The 15,147-nt window shown below is 53.0% G+C and overlaps 1 protein-coding gene across 3 annotated transcripts in view; it reads left to right on the top strand.

The window, feature by feature from the left end:
- Positions 1-6,110: 6,110 nt before the first annotated feature.
- Slc6a9 (solute carrier family 6 member 9) overlaps positions 6,111-15,147 on the top strand; it is a 30,662-nt gene continuing 21,625 nt past the window's right edge. The window contains exons 1-2 of one of the 3 annotated variants that reach the window (XM_004999900.4): positions 6,111-6,312; positions 11,859-11,974. In XM_004999900.4, coding sequence (XP_004999957.1) covers positions 11,945-11,974 — 30 coding nt within the window. In that variant the 5' untranslated portion in view covers positions 6,111-6,312; positions 11,859-11,944. Of the gene's footprint in view, positions 6,313-6,394; positions 6,522-11,858; positions 11,975-15,147 lie in introns of those variants that run through there. The other 2 variants (XM_004999901.4, XM_063236274.1) reach the window with 2 other exon arrangements.

Consider the following 15,147-nt stretch of genomic DNA (forward strand, 5'->3'; position numbering starts at 1 on the left):
CGATGTTCAAATTAAAGAATTAGAAGAACCATATTTACTTTTCTTTTTCAGTGTCACTTTTTTTTGGCTATCACTCAAAGGCATGTGAAATGCTTTCACAAATATCTCATGGAAAAAAGTGAAGACCAGCTCCATCTGTGGTACTATTTGCTTTACTTCCTTGAAAAATAAAAGGCGGGGCGGGGGAATGAGGACGGGGATAGGCCCATGGGAGTGCGTCAGGCATGCAGAGCCATCCATCATATGTGTCATGGTGAGCAGACCAAAAAAGCAAGTGCTTTTGGGAACTCAGGGCCTCCCATCCCTTCCCAAAACAGTCTCACCAGCTACAGAACCTCACAACCATCACATGCCTAACACTCTGGCTAATCTCACATAATACAGCAAGCACAGCCATACCGAAGTGTTCTCTCATGCAGTGCAACCAGAAAGCCATGCAAGAAGTTCCAGCCGCCAACACTCAACTCTATCATGCCCTAAACCAATTCTTACTATATGATAGTTTAGTGGAGGATGTTAAGGGCCCTAGGAACACTTGAACCACCAGCCTGGCTCACACGTAAAACATCTTCTCCTGGGCCAGGCCACAGGGTATTCACATGTGGCCCTAAGCAGTCTCTACACATTGCTCAAGGCCAATTGTACAGATTTTAGAGATAAGTCAGCCTGCATTCAAGTTCAAGTTTTTTCGGTGATTAGCTGTTCAGTTATTTAACCCACCTGCACTTAGTTTTAGAGAATGGAGATAATTGCTGCGCTGTAAAACTGATGTAAGGATGGGGGCTGGGGATTTAGCTCAGCGGCATAAGCGCCTGCCTTGCAAGCAGGCAGTCGTGAATTCGATCCCCGGTACCGATAAAAAAGGAAAAAGACAAAAAAAAATTTAGATCTCAAAAACTGATGTAAGGATGACATAAAATATCCAGACCCATGACCCGTACCTTGTCTGACCCAATATGCCCTGGGATGCAGCTGTAACTGCCATATACAGCTTTGGTCACTAGAGGGCACTAATGGCTCCAAAGTGTCTGGTGATGCTGGAAGAAAATATTCTGGAAAAGCCAGCATTCCTGGGGCATTCGGGGACAAACACAGACTGGGTAGGTACAGAGATATGTCCAAGGCTAGGAAGCCTCTGGAACCCCAGATAGTTTCCAAGCCACCCCAGGGTGCTACTGGGAATGGCGGGCATGTGATGGGGGAGATACTCCTTTGGGAGCAAGGATGAGCACTCCCCCTACCCCAGGCTTCCTTCTGTGACCATTTCACGCATGTTAAATCCTCTAATCCTCACACAATACCAGGATTGATGGTCACTGCTAATCATACTCAAGGTGAGGAACACGGAGGGAACCAGGCCTGCTTTCCATGGGTGTTGTGTTGAGACCTGGAGGAACAAGGCAGGCAGCCTAGCTCTGGGTCAACACCCCAGCACCATTCCACCTGACTCCCCTTCTTGGGGTTCTGCCAGCACTCTCTATCCTCCCTGGAGCCCAGCCAGCCCCAGCTGGCCTTCCGTCTTCCAGCCTGCTCCCCACCTGCTCCTGGGCCGGGCCTCAGTAAGAGGCTTATCAGACATGTGTGGGGAGCAGATAAGGCAAGGCCTCCCTTGGAGCTTACCCAGCCCTGCCGTCCTGGCTGCTGGGAGCTGCGGGAGCTGCCAGCAGATGGAGCCCCACCTACCTGGTAGCAGACTAGCATCCTCCCTCCCAGACCAGGGGCATCTCTCCTGGGATGTCATAACTCGCTATGATGTCGTTACTGTAGTGACTTCACTGCTTTGTCCCTCTTTCTAGTCTAGCCAGGAGTTGGGAAAGTAGACCCAGAAAAAAGCCCTACCAGGCTCCAGGTCAGAAGCTGGACTGGGATCAAGGGGTGGTGTCACAGGATACTCCCCAAGCCAGATAGCTATTTTTGGTGTTGGCTGCTCCACTTATAGCCACCCCTCTTCCTGTCCTTCCAATTCAAAGAGGCTCTGGGTCCAACGGGGCAGAAACAGCAGAAAAAACCTCTACCCCACTACAGGGCACCACTATCGGTGGCTCTGCCCTCCCCACAAGGAGACCAGCAATGTGGTAGCTGGAGACCAAGCAGAAGAGGTGTCTTACATCCCATCCCTTGTGGGGCAGTGAGGCGGGAGAGATTGTTAGGATAGCCAGACAAATGGACCCAGCCAGACTGATGGTCACATCCAACTTGCTGACACTGCTCACAGCCTCAAACCAAAACTGTCACATCCCAGTAGCCACTCATTCACATAGCCGTGGTGTTGGCCACACACAGACCACAAATGGCCACATGCCCAAAACACCACTCCAGCACAGACACACTGCCAACCAATCCATGTGGAAAAGCAGGAGCATCTCCTCTCTCATGGTTGACTTCCTGGAGAGGGGCACAAATATTAGCACATAGTAGATACTCACAGGTATTTGGTGAGTACATGGACAAACAATTACACAACTGGGTTGGGCCCAAAGGACAAGCCACCCTTCCTCAGACCACCTCTTCAGATAGGATCTGAGCAGAATGGAAGAACTACTGCGCCTGCCAGCATCATCCCAGGTTACTTCCAGTCATGTCCACCCATCACACCAGTCCCTGAAGGAGGAAGTCTCAGTCATACATACCCATCCCTTCCTCTTTCCCAGTGACTTGGTATACTTGCACTCTGAAAGTCAGATGTTAGAAACCTGAGCATTAGGACCTCTGGCCACTGAGCACTAGGAGCTCTGAGTACCGGAACCTCGGGCTTTCAGTTCTCTACAGTGTTGGCAACTCTGGCACCCTTGGCACTGGGAATTCTGGACTTTGGGAGCTCTAAAGTATTTAGGAATCTGGGCACTGACACTCTAAAAATTGGAACTGCCCCCTAAGTAGAGCTAAAATCAGTGCTTTCTGTCTGCAGGGCACATTTTATCTGGAGCCTCTGGGGTTCAGTCTTGACTGGTTTATGCTCGCAGGGAGAATGGTGGCCTGAGAGTGACATGGGAGGGCCTCAGGGACAACCCTTGGATCTGGAACTCACCTAAGCCTCTGCCTTTCATTGGATCAGGACAAGGAGGGTATCAGACACTGGCCACGAGGTTCCAGAAGTTCAAAAGAGAAAGAATTTGAGCACAAAAGCCAGGAAAGACACCTTTAATGAGGCTTCCCAGCCACCGAGGCTGGACCTCCTAGAGGAGGGAGGCCACTTCTCAGGCCAGGCTCTGACTCAAAGCAAAGCCTACCCCTCCCTCAACTTCTCAGCCTGGTGCTTAGTTCTCCTCCATCAAAGAGGACAGTGCCCCCAGCTCCTACAATGCCCTCCAGAAGTGGTTCGGGTCCAGCACTTTCCCTCTTGTCGCCAGACACATATCTAAGCTTACTCTGACTGTCCCAACACGGAGGACTTGATCCCGCTGGCTAATGATGACAAATGAGGAACTCAGCCAGCCCTGGGGGATGTGGTGCTGGGTGTAGCCATCCCAGGAAATAGCGTTGTAATTGGAGGCTCCTGAGACACGCCCTGGCCCACAGCAGGTGGGGCCTACCTAGCTGCCTGCCCTCCAGTTGCCCAGCTCCAGGAAGGCCACTGCCAGTGGGATGTCTGTTCCCACCAGGTCTGATCTCCTGCCTCTCCTATAGTGACCAGGGCTTGCCGTGCTCCTCCCTCCCTGCGCTCCTCCCACCCTGTGGGCTGAATGCCCTGGGCAGGGAATTCACAGCCAGGCACCCGGCTAGGCCCAGACCTGCCTCCCCTGGGACAGCGTTCTGATTGGAAAAAAACAGCCCTTTAGTTCCTGTCTCATGGGGACGGCTTTTCAGACCGTAACCTTTCTCACAAGCCTCTCGCAGGATTCCTAGTGTGGCTGTCTGAAGTGCTTTATGAATCAGGTGGGTAAAGCACACACATCCACTAATCTGTGTATACAAATATATTTGTGTTATGTCATGGTTAGTCTAGCAAAAAACTTCAAAGTTAGTGCCAGCAACTTCCCCAGACACTTCAAAGGCAATCTTCTATTTCCCACCTCATGGACTGAAGTCCAGGCTGCCTCCAGGCCCAAGTGAGTCCCAACTTTCCTTCTGATAGAGACCCTGAGTGCCCAGACCCTGACCTTCTAGATTCCCTGCCCCGCTCACACTCTTGTCTGTCTCTCGCCTACCTCTGGAGGCTTCTTCCAATAGCCTCCATTCTGCTTTTCCTGGGAGGGAGTCCTTTTGGACCAGCTAGGAAGTAAGCAGGGAAGAAGAGACCAGAAATAATTTGTGGGGAGCATTAAGTCCCAGTGGGAGAGACTCAAAGGGATCTGTTCAGTCTTAGAAGCTGCGGACACACACAACCACAGGCCTGCTGCGGAGTCCGGCCACTCTTCCAGAAGTGCCTACTCAGGCACAGAGTCAGGGTGCAGACACAACAGACTGCTCAGGTAGAGGTGTGTGCAAGTGGGTGTACACATGAACATACACATGTGCACACACACACAAATGCTCCGGTTGGTTTGTAAGAGAATATAACTCTCAAGCATGCTATGTCTGCAAGGTTTGGGGACGAAGTAAAAAGGAATGGCTGTGATAATGTCCCCAGTGTGAAAAGATCCATGAGTTCTGAGGGCAGTCTCTGTTTGGCCCTGCCCCGTGGATGGATGTGTGTGTGTGTGTGTGTGTGTGTGTGTGTGTGTGTGTGTGTGTGTGTGACAGACACCACAGGAAGTGTCTGGGCCAGACACCTGTTATCTTTTTATTTTTTATTTTTTTTTTTTGGCTTTTTCGTTTTTATCGGTACCAGGAATCAAACTCACGACTGCCTGCTTGCAAGGCAGGCGCTTATGCCGCTGAGCTAAATCCCCAGCCCCAGACACCTGTTATCTTGTTCAGTATCTCTGATTATAAATTAATAAAGTGGAACCTCACTCATCAATTGGTCTTGGGCAAGTTTGACACATTTGTACCAACTTCTTGGAGGCTGTTTCCGGAGAAAAAATAAAAATGGTTTCCTGGCTAGACAATGATGAGGACTCAGGGTACAGAGTGGAGTCTCTCTCTCTCTCTCTCCAGACTAGTTCCTTCTGTAAGCAGATGTCTTGTTCAGGGCAGGCAGCAACATTTCAGTACTGGCACACAGTACTAACTGACCCCCTCCCCGTAAAGCTGGTCTTTCTCAAGGTAAGCCAACAATGAGTTCTTCCAATAGCCTCCATTCTGCTTTTCCTGGGAGGCAGTACTTTGGGACCAAAGGGCAGCATCGCTGTCCAACCTAGATCAACGCCTTTGATATACACTTGTATTGTTTCTTTAATTCACTCTGTCTACTTTTCAGGAGAGAAAACTGAGGTCAGCAAAGCACTTTTGGGCAAAGACTTCTTCAGGTGGGACTAGAACCCAGGTAATGATGCACAAGGGAGGGAGGAGACCAGACTTCGAACACGCAGCACTATCACCAGGTTAGGGCTGAATAAGCCTTTGCCCAAGAGGGTTTCTGGAGAAAGGGGTCACCAGTCCTCCAGTTCCAAGGAGTAGGACCCAGGCCTTACCAAGCTGTTCCCATGGTCTCCAGCAGCGCTGCTCCAAAGGGAGCACAATTCGCTCTGACTTCTTTGTAGGGGAAACACACAGGCTCAGAAGGTTGAAAGTCTGGCAGGCTAACAGCACCCCCAACCCCACAAACTTTCCCCAAGTCGTTTGGCTTCATTCCAGTCTAGCCCAAAGGGACAACATCTGCCCCCTCCAAGGACCTCAGCCGGAGGGCATCGAGATAGGGGCCAGGGGCCTGTCGGGTTAACAGCAGCCAAAACCCCTCAAAGTTTCCCCAGGCCTTTTGGCTTCATTCCAGCCTAGCCCAAGGGGACAACGTCTACTCCCTCCAAGGGGCTCAACCAGAGGGCAGAGAGGCAGGGACCACCGGCTGAGAGGGGGTTCCATTACGGAGCTCCAGTCTCTAGATTTGTCGGGATCAAGGATTTGAAAACTGGAGCGACTCGTAATTTTATTCCCCGGTAGGAGGAGCCTGAGAAGTCGGCACGCGGGAGGGGATGGGACAGGGGGAGGGGGAGGGAAGAGAAGGGAGGGGAGGGAGGCCAGGAGAGTTGTTCAAGGAAGGGAGGGGCTTGGCTAGCTCTCCCAACCCTTCTTCACTCTCCAAACTTTCACCAAACTCTTAGCCCCCGCCTCCCCGAAACCAAAACACAACAAGCTCTGGAGGCGCCGAGGGGCGGGCGAGCTCACGGCGGCACCAAGCCTCGGGAGGCTGATGCAACTTTCCCTTTAAGAAAGCCACCTGGGCGCACCGCTGTGCGGACCCAGCACGCCTGGGTCGGGGGCTGCAGCATGGTAAGAGGGCCAGGGGAGGTGCGTGCGACTCGCACCTGGGTCCGTCGGTTGGAGCCATCGGTGGCACCGCAGGGCTAAGCCCTAGGACCAGCGTATGCTTGTCTGTGTGCGGCGTGTGTGTGTGTGATCGCGCGTGCTCGCGGGCATCTGTGGCTAAGAGTGTGGGCACACGCACCGGGATGTCTGTCTGTCTCGCCTCTACGGTCGGGGTAGGTGCGCGCGTCTGGGTGTCACCGCTATCACCCAAGAGCTGAAGCAGGCGCGAAGGTGGGGGACGCTCCGAGATGGGGGAGCTGCTTGCAGACGCCGGTTCTTCGGAGAAAACGGGCGCAGGGCTGCGTGCATAGCGCCGGAACCAGAGTGCGGGGCGATGCGCCTGAGCGCCCGGGGCTCCGCGAGGGGCCTGCGGGGCTGGGTGTGCGCCCGCTCATGCCTCCGGCCCGGTGCCTATCTGGCCGCTGCAGCCGCTGGCCTCGTTATCTGCCCGCCCACTCGCCCGCCGCCGGCTGCGGGTTCCCGCGCGTCCACGGGTGGCTAGGACCTGTGGGCGGGGGACTCTGCGCCCTCGGGCCGCCTTTGTCCACGGCTTGCGGGGCTGCGGCTCTGAGAAGGGGGCTGCGGGCAGGGAATTCTTAGGGGATCCCGCCCTCGGTGACATCTGCGCCCTCCCCTCCGCAGCCCTCCTTCGGAGCTCGCCGGGAGGCCGCAGGTGAGGCCGGAGGCCCAGGACCCCAGGGCGCCCACCCCAGCTGGCGCCCCGCACCCAGCAGCCCAGGCCGGGGGCTGGAGGCGGGGCGCGCCCATGGGGGTGCTGAGCCTGAGGGCCGGGCGGGCCCGGGCCGGCCAGGGGCGGGGCTGGGGGCGGGCTCTCGGCACCCGGGTACTTTTCCACGGCAGGGGCCGGGGCGGGGATGCCTCCTCTGCGAGAGGCCCACACGTGGTGGTGGCTGATGTAACGCCCCCCCTGCCCGGCCTTGCGCCCCCATTAAAGCGTACGCGTCCCGCTTCGAGGAACGAGGATGTCCCAGGCGGTGCCCAGCTTTGAAGGTGACCGCACCCCTGTAGACCGACCTGGGCCTCAGAGCAGCCCGACTGCCTTTACTTAAAAGCTCCCTGCAGGCCACGCCTCTGCTATCACTCTTAAAGGAGCCTCGGCCCGGCTCTCTGACAGCTCCCTTACAAAGCCGGGTTTATGTCTTAAATGACACAAACCTGAGGTTGCAGCCACTAGGAGATAAAGGGTGTGAGGCGAGAAGCCGGGAAGCAGAAACGAATCTAAAAGGTTAAAGATCCTCAAAGTGAGGGGGCAACAGGAGGTTAGCGAGTACCGGGTGAGGGGTCTGGTTCTGGAGACTAACGGGGAACACTGAGCATGCCCAATGTTTCTGAGGACCGCAGAGAAACGCCCCCCTCACTAGGCCTAGCCGGGACTGCGGCAGCCAGCTGCGTGGCTGGAGGACACAGAAGAATCTCACCTCTGTCCTAGAAGACCTGTCCAGTTAGTGGGAAAGCCAGACTTGGACACAAGCAAACATGCCCAGACAGTGCCTGTGACCAGCATACTAATCATTGTGCGGTGTCCTTTTGGGGTATGGTGGGAAAGTTGACCGCCCTGGGAGAACTGACAAAGGTTTCTTGAGAATAATGGCCTTGGGACAGGTTTTGGAATATAGTAGGCTGCATACAGGTGGAAATGGGGACAAGAGCGATTCAAAAGCAAGGCCATAGAGCAGGAGCCCTCTGTGAATGCGGAGTTGTCCCACAGAGCACAAGTAGTCACAGGTAACTGGCCGAGGCTCTCATAGAACATATCCTCTCCTGTGCCCACCACCTGTTCCCTCCCTCCATTGCAGCGAGTGGAGACTACTTCCTGCTGTATCTTCCTACAAACTATAAGATGCCCACATGGGCCGGGAGGAGCCTATTACCTTCCATCCCAAGTGAGGACCACATGGGGTTGGGGATTTAGCTCAGCGCACAAGAGCCTGTCTGGCAAGCCTGAGGTCATGAGTTCAGTCCCTCAGTACAAAAAAAAGAAGAGAGAGAGAAAGATCATCCAAGTGAGGACCACAGAGATTCACCCAGACATGCCCTTAAGATTGTACAACCCGACAGTGCCTGTCAGGGACAAGGAAAGATACCAGCCTGTGAGACTACATGGAGGGCCCAGTGCCTACCCTCTCTCTGCCCACCTCCAAAGCTGCAGTTTCGCCAGCATTCTTGTCCCTGGGACTGCCAGCTTCCTCCCATTCCACCAGCAGAAACCAGTGACCCCTTCTTAGCCCTCATTACCACTCCAAAAGTCCAGTTCATCACCAAGTTCCACCAGATCTGTGCACCTTTCCATGCCCATCATCACTTTCCTGATCCAAACCCCTTCCACTCCGGCCTGCTGCTGTGTATAGGGTGAGTCTTTCAAAGTACACATTCCAGCTATCACCTCGTCCAAGTTGATCTCTGCTTGAAAACCATCGTCACATCAGGATGGAAACCAAATTCCGGACCCCAAAACCCTAGCTCTGCTTGTGTCTGCTTCGTTTTCCCCCTGGCTATCTGAGCTCCAGCCTCAGAGCCTTCCCAAATATTGTTGCATTTTCTGTCCTTTCCTCACTTTTGCCAAATTGTCTAACTTCATCTGACCCCTAAACATCACTTCCTCGGAGCTTTCCTGACTCTCAGTCTTGCTGTAGAGTCTCATCAAGGGACCTTTTCCCTTCACCTTTATCTCTATAGTTATTTAGTTTGAATCATCAGTTTCATTCTTTTTTCTCCAACCTATATCACCTGCAGGAGTGCCGAGACCTTTGAGTTCTTGGTTCCTAGCACAGGTTTGGCCCAGAGCAGACCTGCAATAAATATTTGTGGACTAAAATAATCTAGTTGTGGCTGGCCTTAAATGCTTGTTAAGCAATTTAGGTCATATCCTGTTGGCTGTGTAAAACAATTGAAGAGAATCAGGGCTTTAGGGCTTTGGGAAGATTAATGGATTGGGGAGGAGGAAAATGTGGAGGACTTGTAGTAGAGACAAAAATTAGGCAGAAACTTCAGAATTTATGAGGAATTATTAGTCCCATCATCTAAATTGAGAAAGCTGAGACTCAAAGAAGACAAAGAATGCTCAGAAACACATATCTGGAGAGTAGGAAAGCCAAAATCCTGCCCACGCCTCCCAAGTCCAAGGCCTGAGGTCTTCATATGCCAAACTGACCACGAACTCCCCCACCTCTACTTGTCAATGGCAGCTCATATATGGGTTAGAAACAGCTCTAGGACCTCTAGGGTGTTATTCCTGTTACACCTAGAACTTGGCCTGGCACTCCACTGGTATTTTTGTGGTTTTTGATGGTGGAGATTGAACCCAAGGTCTCATGCATTCCAGACAAGCACTTTACCACTGAGTAAAAGCCCAGCCTCCAGCTGATATTTTTTGAATGGATGGATGGGACCACTTAGCAGGAGGAATAGCAAGGCTCTACACATAATTTTCCTGGTCCAGCCACATGGCAATCCTGTCCCCTGATGATCTATAAACTACCTGAGGGCAGAGACTACACCTGTGGCCCAGAAAAGACACCAGTGACTGCATGGATACAGATGGGTCCTGCAGTCAGAGATGTCCCACCTAAAAAGCTCACTTAAGCCCTCACAGGTGAGGCATGTGGCTTCTCTGGGTTGGTCTTCTCCAACTGGAAGGTATGGGAAAAACTAGGATAGCCTGGGTGAGAACACTCTGTAGCTGAAGTCCCAGGACAGTGTTCTCATTTTACTCACTGGATAATTTTTAGCGGTGAAGTGGCTTTATAATGCCACCTGCTGTTATTACTATAACTATTGCTATTTTTATTTTTTTGCCTTGGCTGAACAGAGGCAGCTTTATGGAAATCAGGTCTGGAGTTTATAGCTGAGAAGGGGTGGTGTGAGCACAGAGGACAAGGGTATTATCTCTCCCTTTTTTTGTGTGTTTTTTGAGATGGGGCCTCACTGTGTGGTTTCAGGCTGCCTTGGAATCACTCTGTAGCCCAGGCTGGTCTCAAACTCACAGCGGTTGTCCTGCGCCAGCCTCCCAAGTGCTGGGAATACAGGTGTTCACCACCAAGTCTGGCTGTGATCCCTTTCTGAAAGACATAACTGCCCCTTCAGACTGCCACTAGAAGACCAAAGCCATGAGCCACACCCTTTTAGGACACAGCAGAGGCTAGCCTGAGTTGGAGACAAAAGCAAAGAGTTAAGGCCGCTTCCCCTCCCTACCCCTGTCCTGAGACCAGGTGGTCAGTGCAAGGGCATGAGGAAGTCAGAGCAGAGCTGATTTGCATAAGCAAAGAATTCCTTCACTCACCTCCAGTGACCCCACTTCCAATGACTTCCTATAGGTGAGAGGTAGCCCTTATGGCTGTGGGGTGGGGCAGACAGGAGGCTGTGGGTGAGGCAGTAGCCTTCTCAGTGGAGTCTGCCCCTTCCTATTCAGGGGAGATCTCAGAGACAGAGCCACCTCCTCTCTAAGTTGAACTTCCTCATCTACCTTCCCCAAGCTTTTCCTCCCATAAGAGTCTTTTTAAGTCTCTCTGAAGGTTGAGGCCCCTCCGAGGCCTGTCAGAGACTTACCCTCTTCTATCCACATCTGACATGAAACCTACAATGCAGGACGTGTCTACCCCCAACACCACCAGCTCACCTGCTCCACATAGCTCAGATTTGTCCTACAAGATCCCACCTCAAACCTAAGGTTGGCCCCTGCCATTCTCCACAATTCAACTCAGCCAACTCCTCTTACTGGGCAACACTGGGCTAGGTGCAGGGTACAGAGGTAGAGGAAACCCAGCTGTGAGCCTTTCAGGAGCTCCTGATGAGAGCAAACAAGTGTAATATGAGGTAAGGGCTCCAGTGAAGCCTGCTGTGAACCAGAAAGGAGAAAGTAGTTCCTTCTGATGGGGAAAGTAAGTGTCAGGAGGGTTACCTAAAGAGGGAAGGTGACATTTAAGCTCAGTCCTAGAGTACTTGCTATATTTCATCTTGTGCACTTGAGGGAAAGTGTCATAAAACCACGGGCAGCCACAAGGAATGCAAGGAGGCATGACTAGACACCTGCTGTGTCTGGCTGCTTGGGGCCAGTGAGGGCCATAGCAGCAGGCCCAGAGCCCAGGCAGAGTGGTACCAGGTGGGCGGGTACTGCCTGGCTGGGCTGAGGTGGGAGAGTGAGTTGATCCAAGTCCATTTCCCCTGGGGAAAGGTTGCAGCCATTCACACAGACAAGGAAGGTCTTGGACCCCATCCCAGTTCTGTGTTCATTTTTTATCTTCTATAGGATTGGGCATCTGTAGAGTCAAAAATAGACCATTGCCCATTGGGGCAGGAAGCCTGGAGAATAAGAGTTCCAGGGGAAGCATTGGGAGAGAGCTAGGAAGGGGTTATTCCTCAGGGTCATCCAGAAGGAGCAGCATACCGAATGGCCTGGTCGGCTAGTGAGCCAGGGAGGGTATAAGAGCCTGCAACTTGTGGTGCAGGGCTCCCGGATCAAGGCCACACCTCACTCTCTGTTCTCTCCACAGCTCTTGAGGTCTGTGGTCTGAAAGGTGCTGGAAGCAGAGCCTGTGAGTGTGTTCTGGGACTCCAGAGCCCCCAACCTACTGCCACCATGGTAGGAAAAGGTGCCAAAGGGATGTTGGTGAGTACAGGGGGCAGATTGCAGGGAGAAAGGGGTGTCACACACGCTGTTCCCTGGGACCTCCTACTAGGAGCTTACTATGACAAGAGGGCCTAGAGGGCTCCATGGGGACAGGTGTCAGCTCTCCCGGGGCTCCCAAGGACCAGGGGTACACCAGGCTCAGGCAGGCAGCTCCTCACCCAGCTGCTTAGACAGTGCCACAGCTGGCAAGGGTCTCCCACAGACTTGGTGAAAGCCTGTCGATGGACAGGAGGTCACAAGAAGTCCCTTGGAGAGGACATATCTTATCCTGCTGGGTTGTGACACATGCACACCTTGGTCCCCTATACCCACCAGGCGCTGCGCCACAGGACACGTTCATTACATGCTGGGACTCCAGAGCCCCCAGTCTACTGCCTTGTCTTGTTTTTCTCTACTTCTCTGGCTCCTTCTTGCTCCAAAGAATAACACAACATTTTGTTCAAATCCTCTCCTGAGGCCTCCAAGAAAACCTCCCTCCTCCCCTTCTCCAGCCTGGCCCTTCCTTTACCCCTGATTCAGAGCACAGCAAACATAGTGGTAAGGTCCTTTGAAAAACAAATGTCTGATTAAGGTTTTTGAGGGAGCAAAACTCATTAATGGAGGTTAATCCCACAGGAACCAGGAGATCCTACCCTAAAGGCTGTGGTTATCTTTTTTTCTCTTGGGATCTTGCCTAGACGACAATCCAACCTGGGAAGCTGCCAAGGGAGGAAGCCAGAGACTGAAGACAACCCCTTCCTCCGCAGTTTCCCCCCATCTATACCTTCTATTTTTCTTCCTTCAATTAGGGGCTGATTGGCTCAGGCCTCTGCTGAACCCTCCCTAAAGCTCACCCTATCTCCCACCAAAGATTTCCACATACCTGAGCTAGAGGAATGGTATCAGGAAAGACACTGGGGAGTTCTCTTTTGGGTTTAGGTCCTCCATGCCTAATGAATTGACCTCAGGGTCAATTCATCAGGCCTGCTGGGGAGTGGCGCCTCCTACTGGGGACAGGTCTGGATAAACCAAGCTTCTGAAAATGTTCCTGGGTCACCTTGAAATCTGAGAGTACAGAAACGGGTACAGGTGGAGGTCTCAGGCCTGACCACTGGCTGCAGCAGATCCTGTGTTAGCACTCAAACAGGGCCCCAACTTTCCCTGAGAAGTCTTAAAATTGCCATGGGCCTGAGAAGGAAGTGGGGTATGGCTCTGCCCTTTCCTACCATGGAGATTCTGGGCCTGTGAAACCCAATAGATCCTTTAGTACTTCATGGCTGCTTTTCTCTGAAGTGACCTTGGAGGAGCTGGGGCAGGGAGACAGAAGAGATGGGGACCCACGTGGCCACATGGTGAGCATGAGTCACAAGGTCCCACAATCCCTGCTGCAGCTAAGGGTCCCAGCCTGGAAGGAGCTCTGCTGGCCCAGCTGGCCGGCCTATCTGGCGAAGGCAGCACTGCCTTGGGACTCCCATTCCCAGCATCAGAGAGTGCCTAAAGATAGCTGGGGCTGGCTTTCCTCTCTGCTCTCTGCCCTTTGGCTTCTGCCCACTGCTGCATTTGAGGCTCAAAGCATCTGTCCCATGGGCACCCCCAGTGGTTGCTTGGAGATTCTATTCCTGCCTCTTTTTCAGTTTTGCTGATGACCTTGAGCTACGCTATTCTTGGGTCGCAGTTTTGAGCTGAACCGCCTCCATTCAAAGCTTGTCTCTAGGATACAGCCTCTGAGGGGCAACAGACAGGAAGCCCCTGCCAAGCCCCATCTCTGCTCACTACCCCAGGAGCTAAGTCAGCATTTAAGGATTTTTGTGTCTTCCTAAGGGGAAGGGACTGAGGCAATTTTCCTTTCTGATATGCTCCTTCTTTGGATACCATGGTAGGTCAAAAGAGAGGACAAGGAGGGATGTGCCTGTAAACTGGTGACCTGGATCTTCCCAGTGTTCTGTGGCTTCCGTGGTTCTGTTGTTGCGCTGATATGTAGAGGTGGGAGCTGCCCTTTAGCATGGGGTCTTCATTTCTGCAGCTCTCTATCCGAGGTTTGGGTGTGAGGGCATGTGCCAGCAGGTCTCTTCAATGTCAACCGACATTCCATGTCGTCCTTGGAGCTTCTGTGGGGCTGTCTCATAGATGCCTGCGGAAAAGCAAGCCACTTCCCAGCACGTGCCCAGGCCCACATGCTTGCCGCACGTGTCCCTCCCCCCACTCCCAGCCCAGATGGTCGCTGCCAGGCCAGCTCAGCTGCCTCCCTCACGCCTCAGCAGCTCCTAGGACAGGGCCATGCAAGAACCCAGCTGGCCAGGGTACCTCCAAGCCTGGGAGCAGCTGGGATGCTTGGGGGCACCAGGGGTGGGTAGAATGGTCCTTCCGTGGAGACCGAAAGCCTCTGAACACATGTAAAATGGGGCTGCCTCAATCTCAAAGGACAGGAGCTAGAGGAGGGCAACCCAGGGCAGGAGGCATGAGAGCTCGCACTGGCTCAGCTCTAACCCTGTCACCTCACACCAAGTTCCCAGCCTGGGCTTTTCTAGGTCCTTCCTCATGGTGAGTCTCTTCGGTCTCCTTTTTGGCCTTTGAACATATTGATTGCTTCTGCTACTAGGAAGCTTTGTGATGAATAAAAGCAGAGTCACTCTGGCACCAAGGTCCTGGGGTGCCCAAGCATCTAAATCCCAGAAGCATCTGCAGGCACCTGGGCCTGCCCTGCCCTGCCCTAACCTGTCTTTTATGCTTTGACTTGAGGATTTGGATCCCTCTTGTCTCAGGACCTGGCACACAGTGGGTGCTCACTCAATCCAGTCTTGGCATGTAGCAAGTACTCAACTAGTAGTGGCTTGGCACACATTGGGATGTCACCAAGCACAGGGTTTGGCACTCCCTTGGTAAAGGACCCGTTGGCCCTGGGCACTCAGCACAAGTCTCAGCAGGTGGCAAATGCTCAGCTAGTACAGACTTGGCATGTGTTGGGCACTCCCTTAGTATAGAGCTGCCACCCAGTGGGCATTCATCCAGCATGGTGCTAGCTCAAGATAGGATGCCTTGGGTCCTTTCCTGGCACGGAATTTAAAATAGACAGGGCACTCACCTAGTATGGGATCCGGTGTACCCCACGGGTTCATTTGGTATGAGGTTGACATGCAGTGAGAGCTCTTTTAGCTTTGGACTTCACACAGTGT

This window comes from Cavia porcellus, unplaced genomic scaffold (genome assembly GCF_034190915.1).
Source record: "Cavia porcellus strain 051 isolate PalLab524CR breed Dunkin Hartley unplaced genomic scaffold, mCavPor4.1 scaffold_25, whole genome shotgun sequence".
Taxonomy (NCBI): Eukaryota; Metazoa; Chordata; class Mammalia; order Rodentia; family Caviidae; genus Cavia; species Cavia porcellus.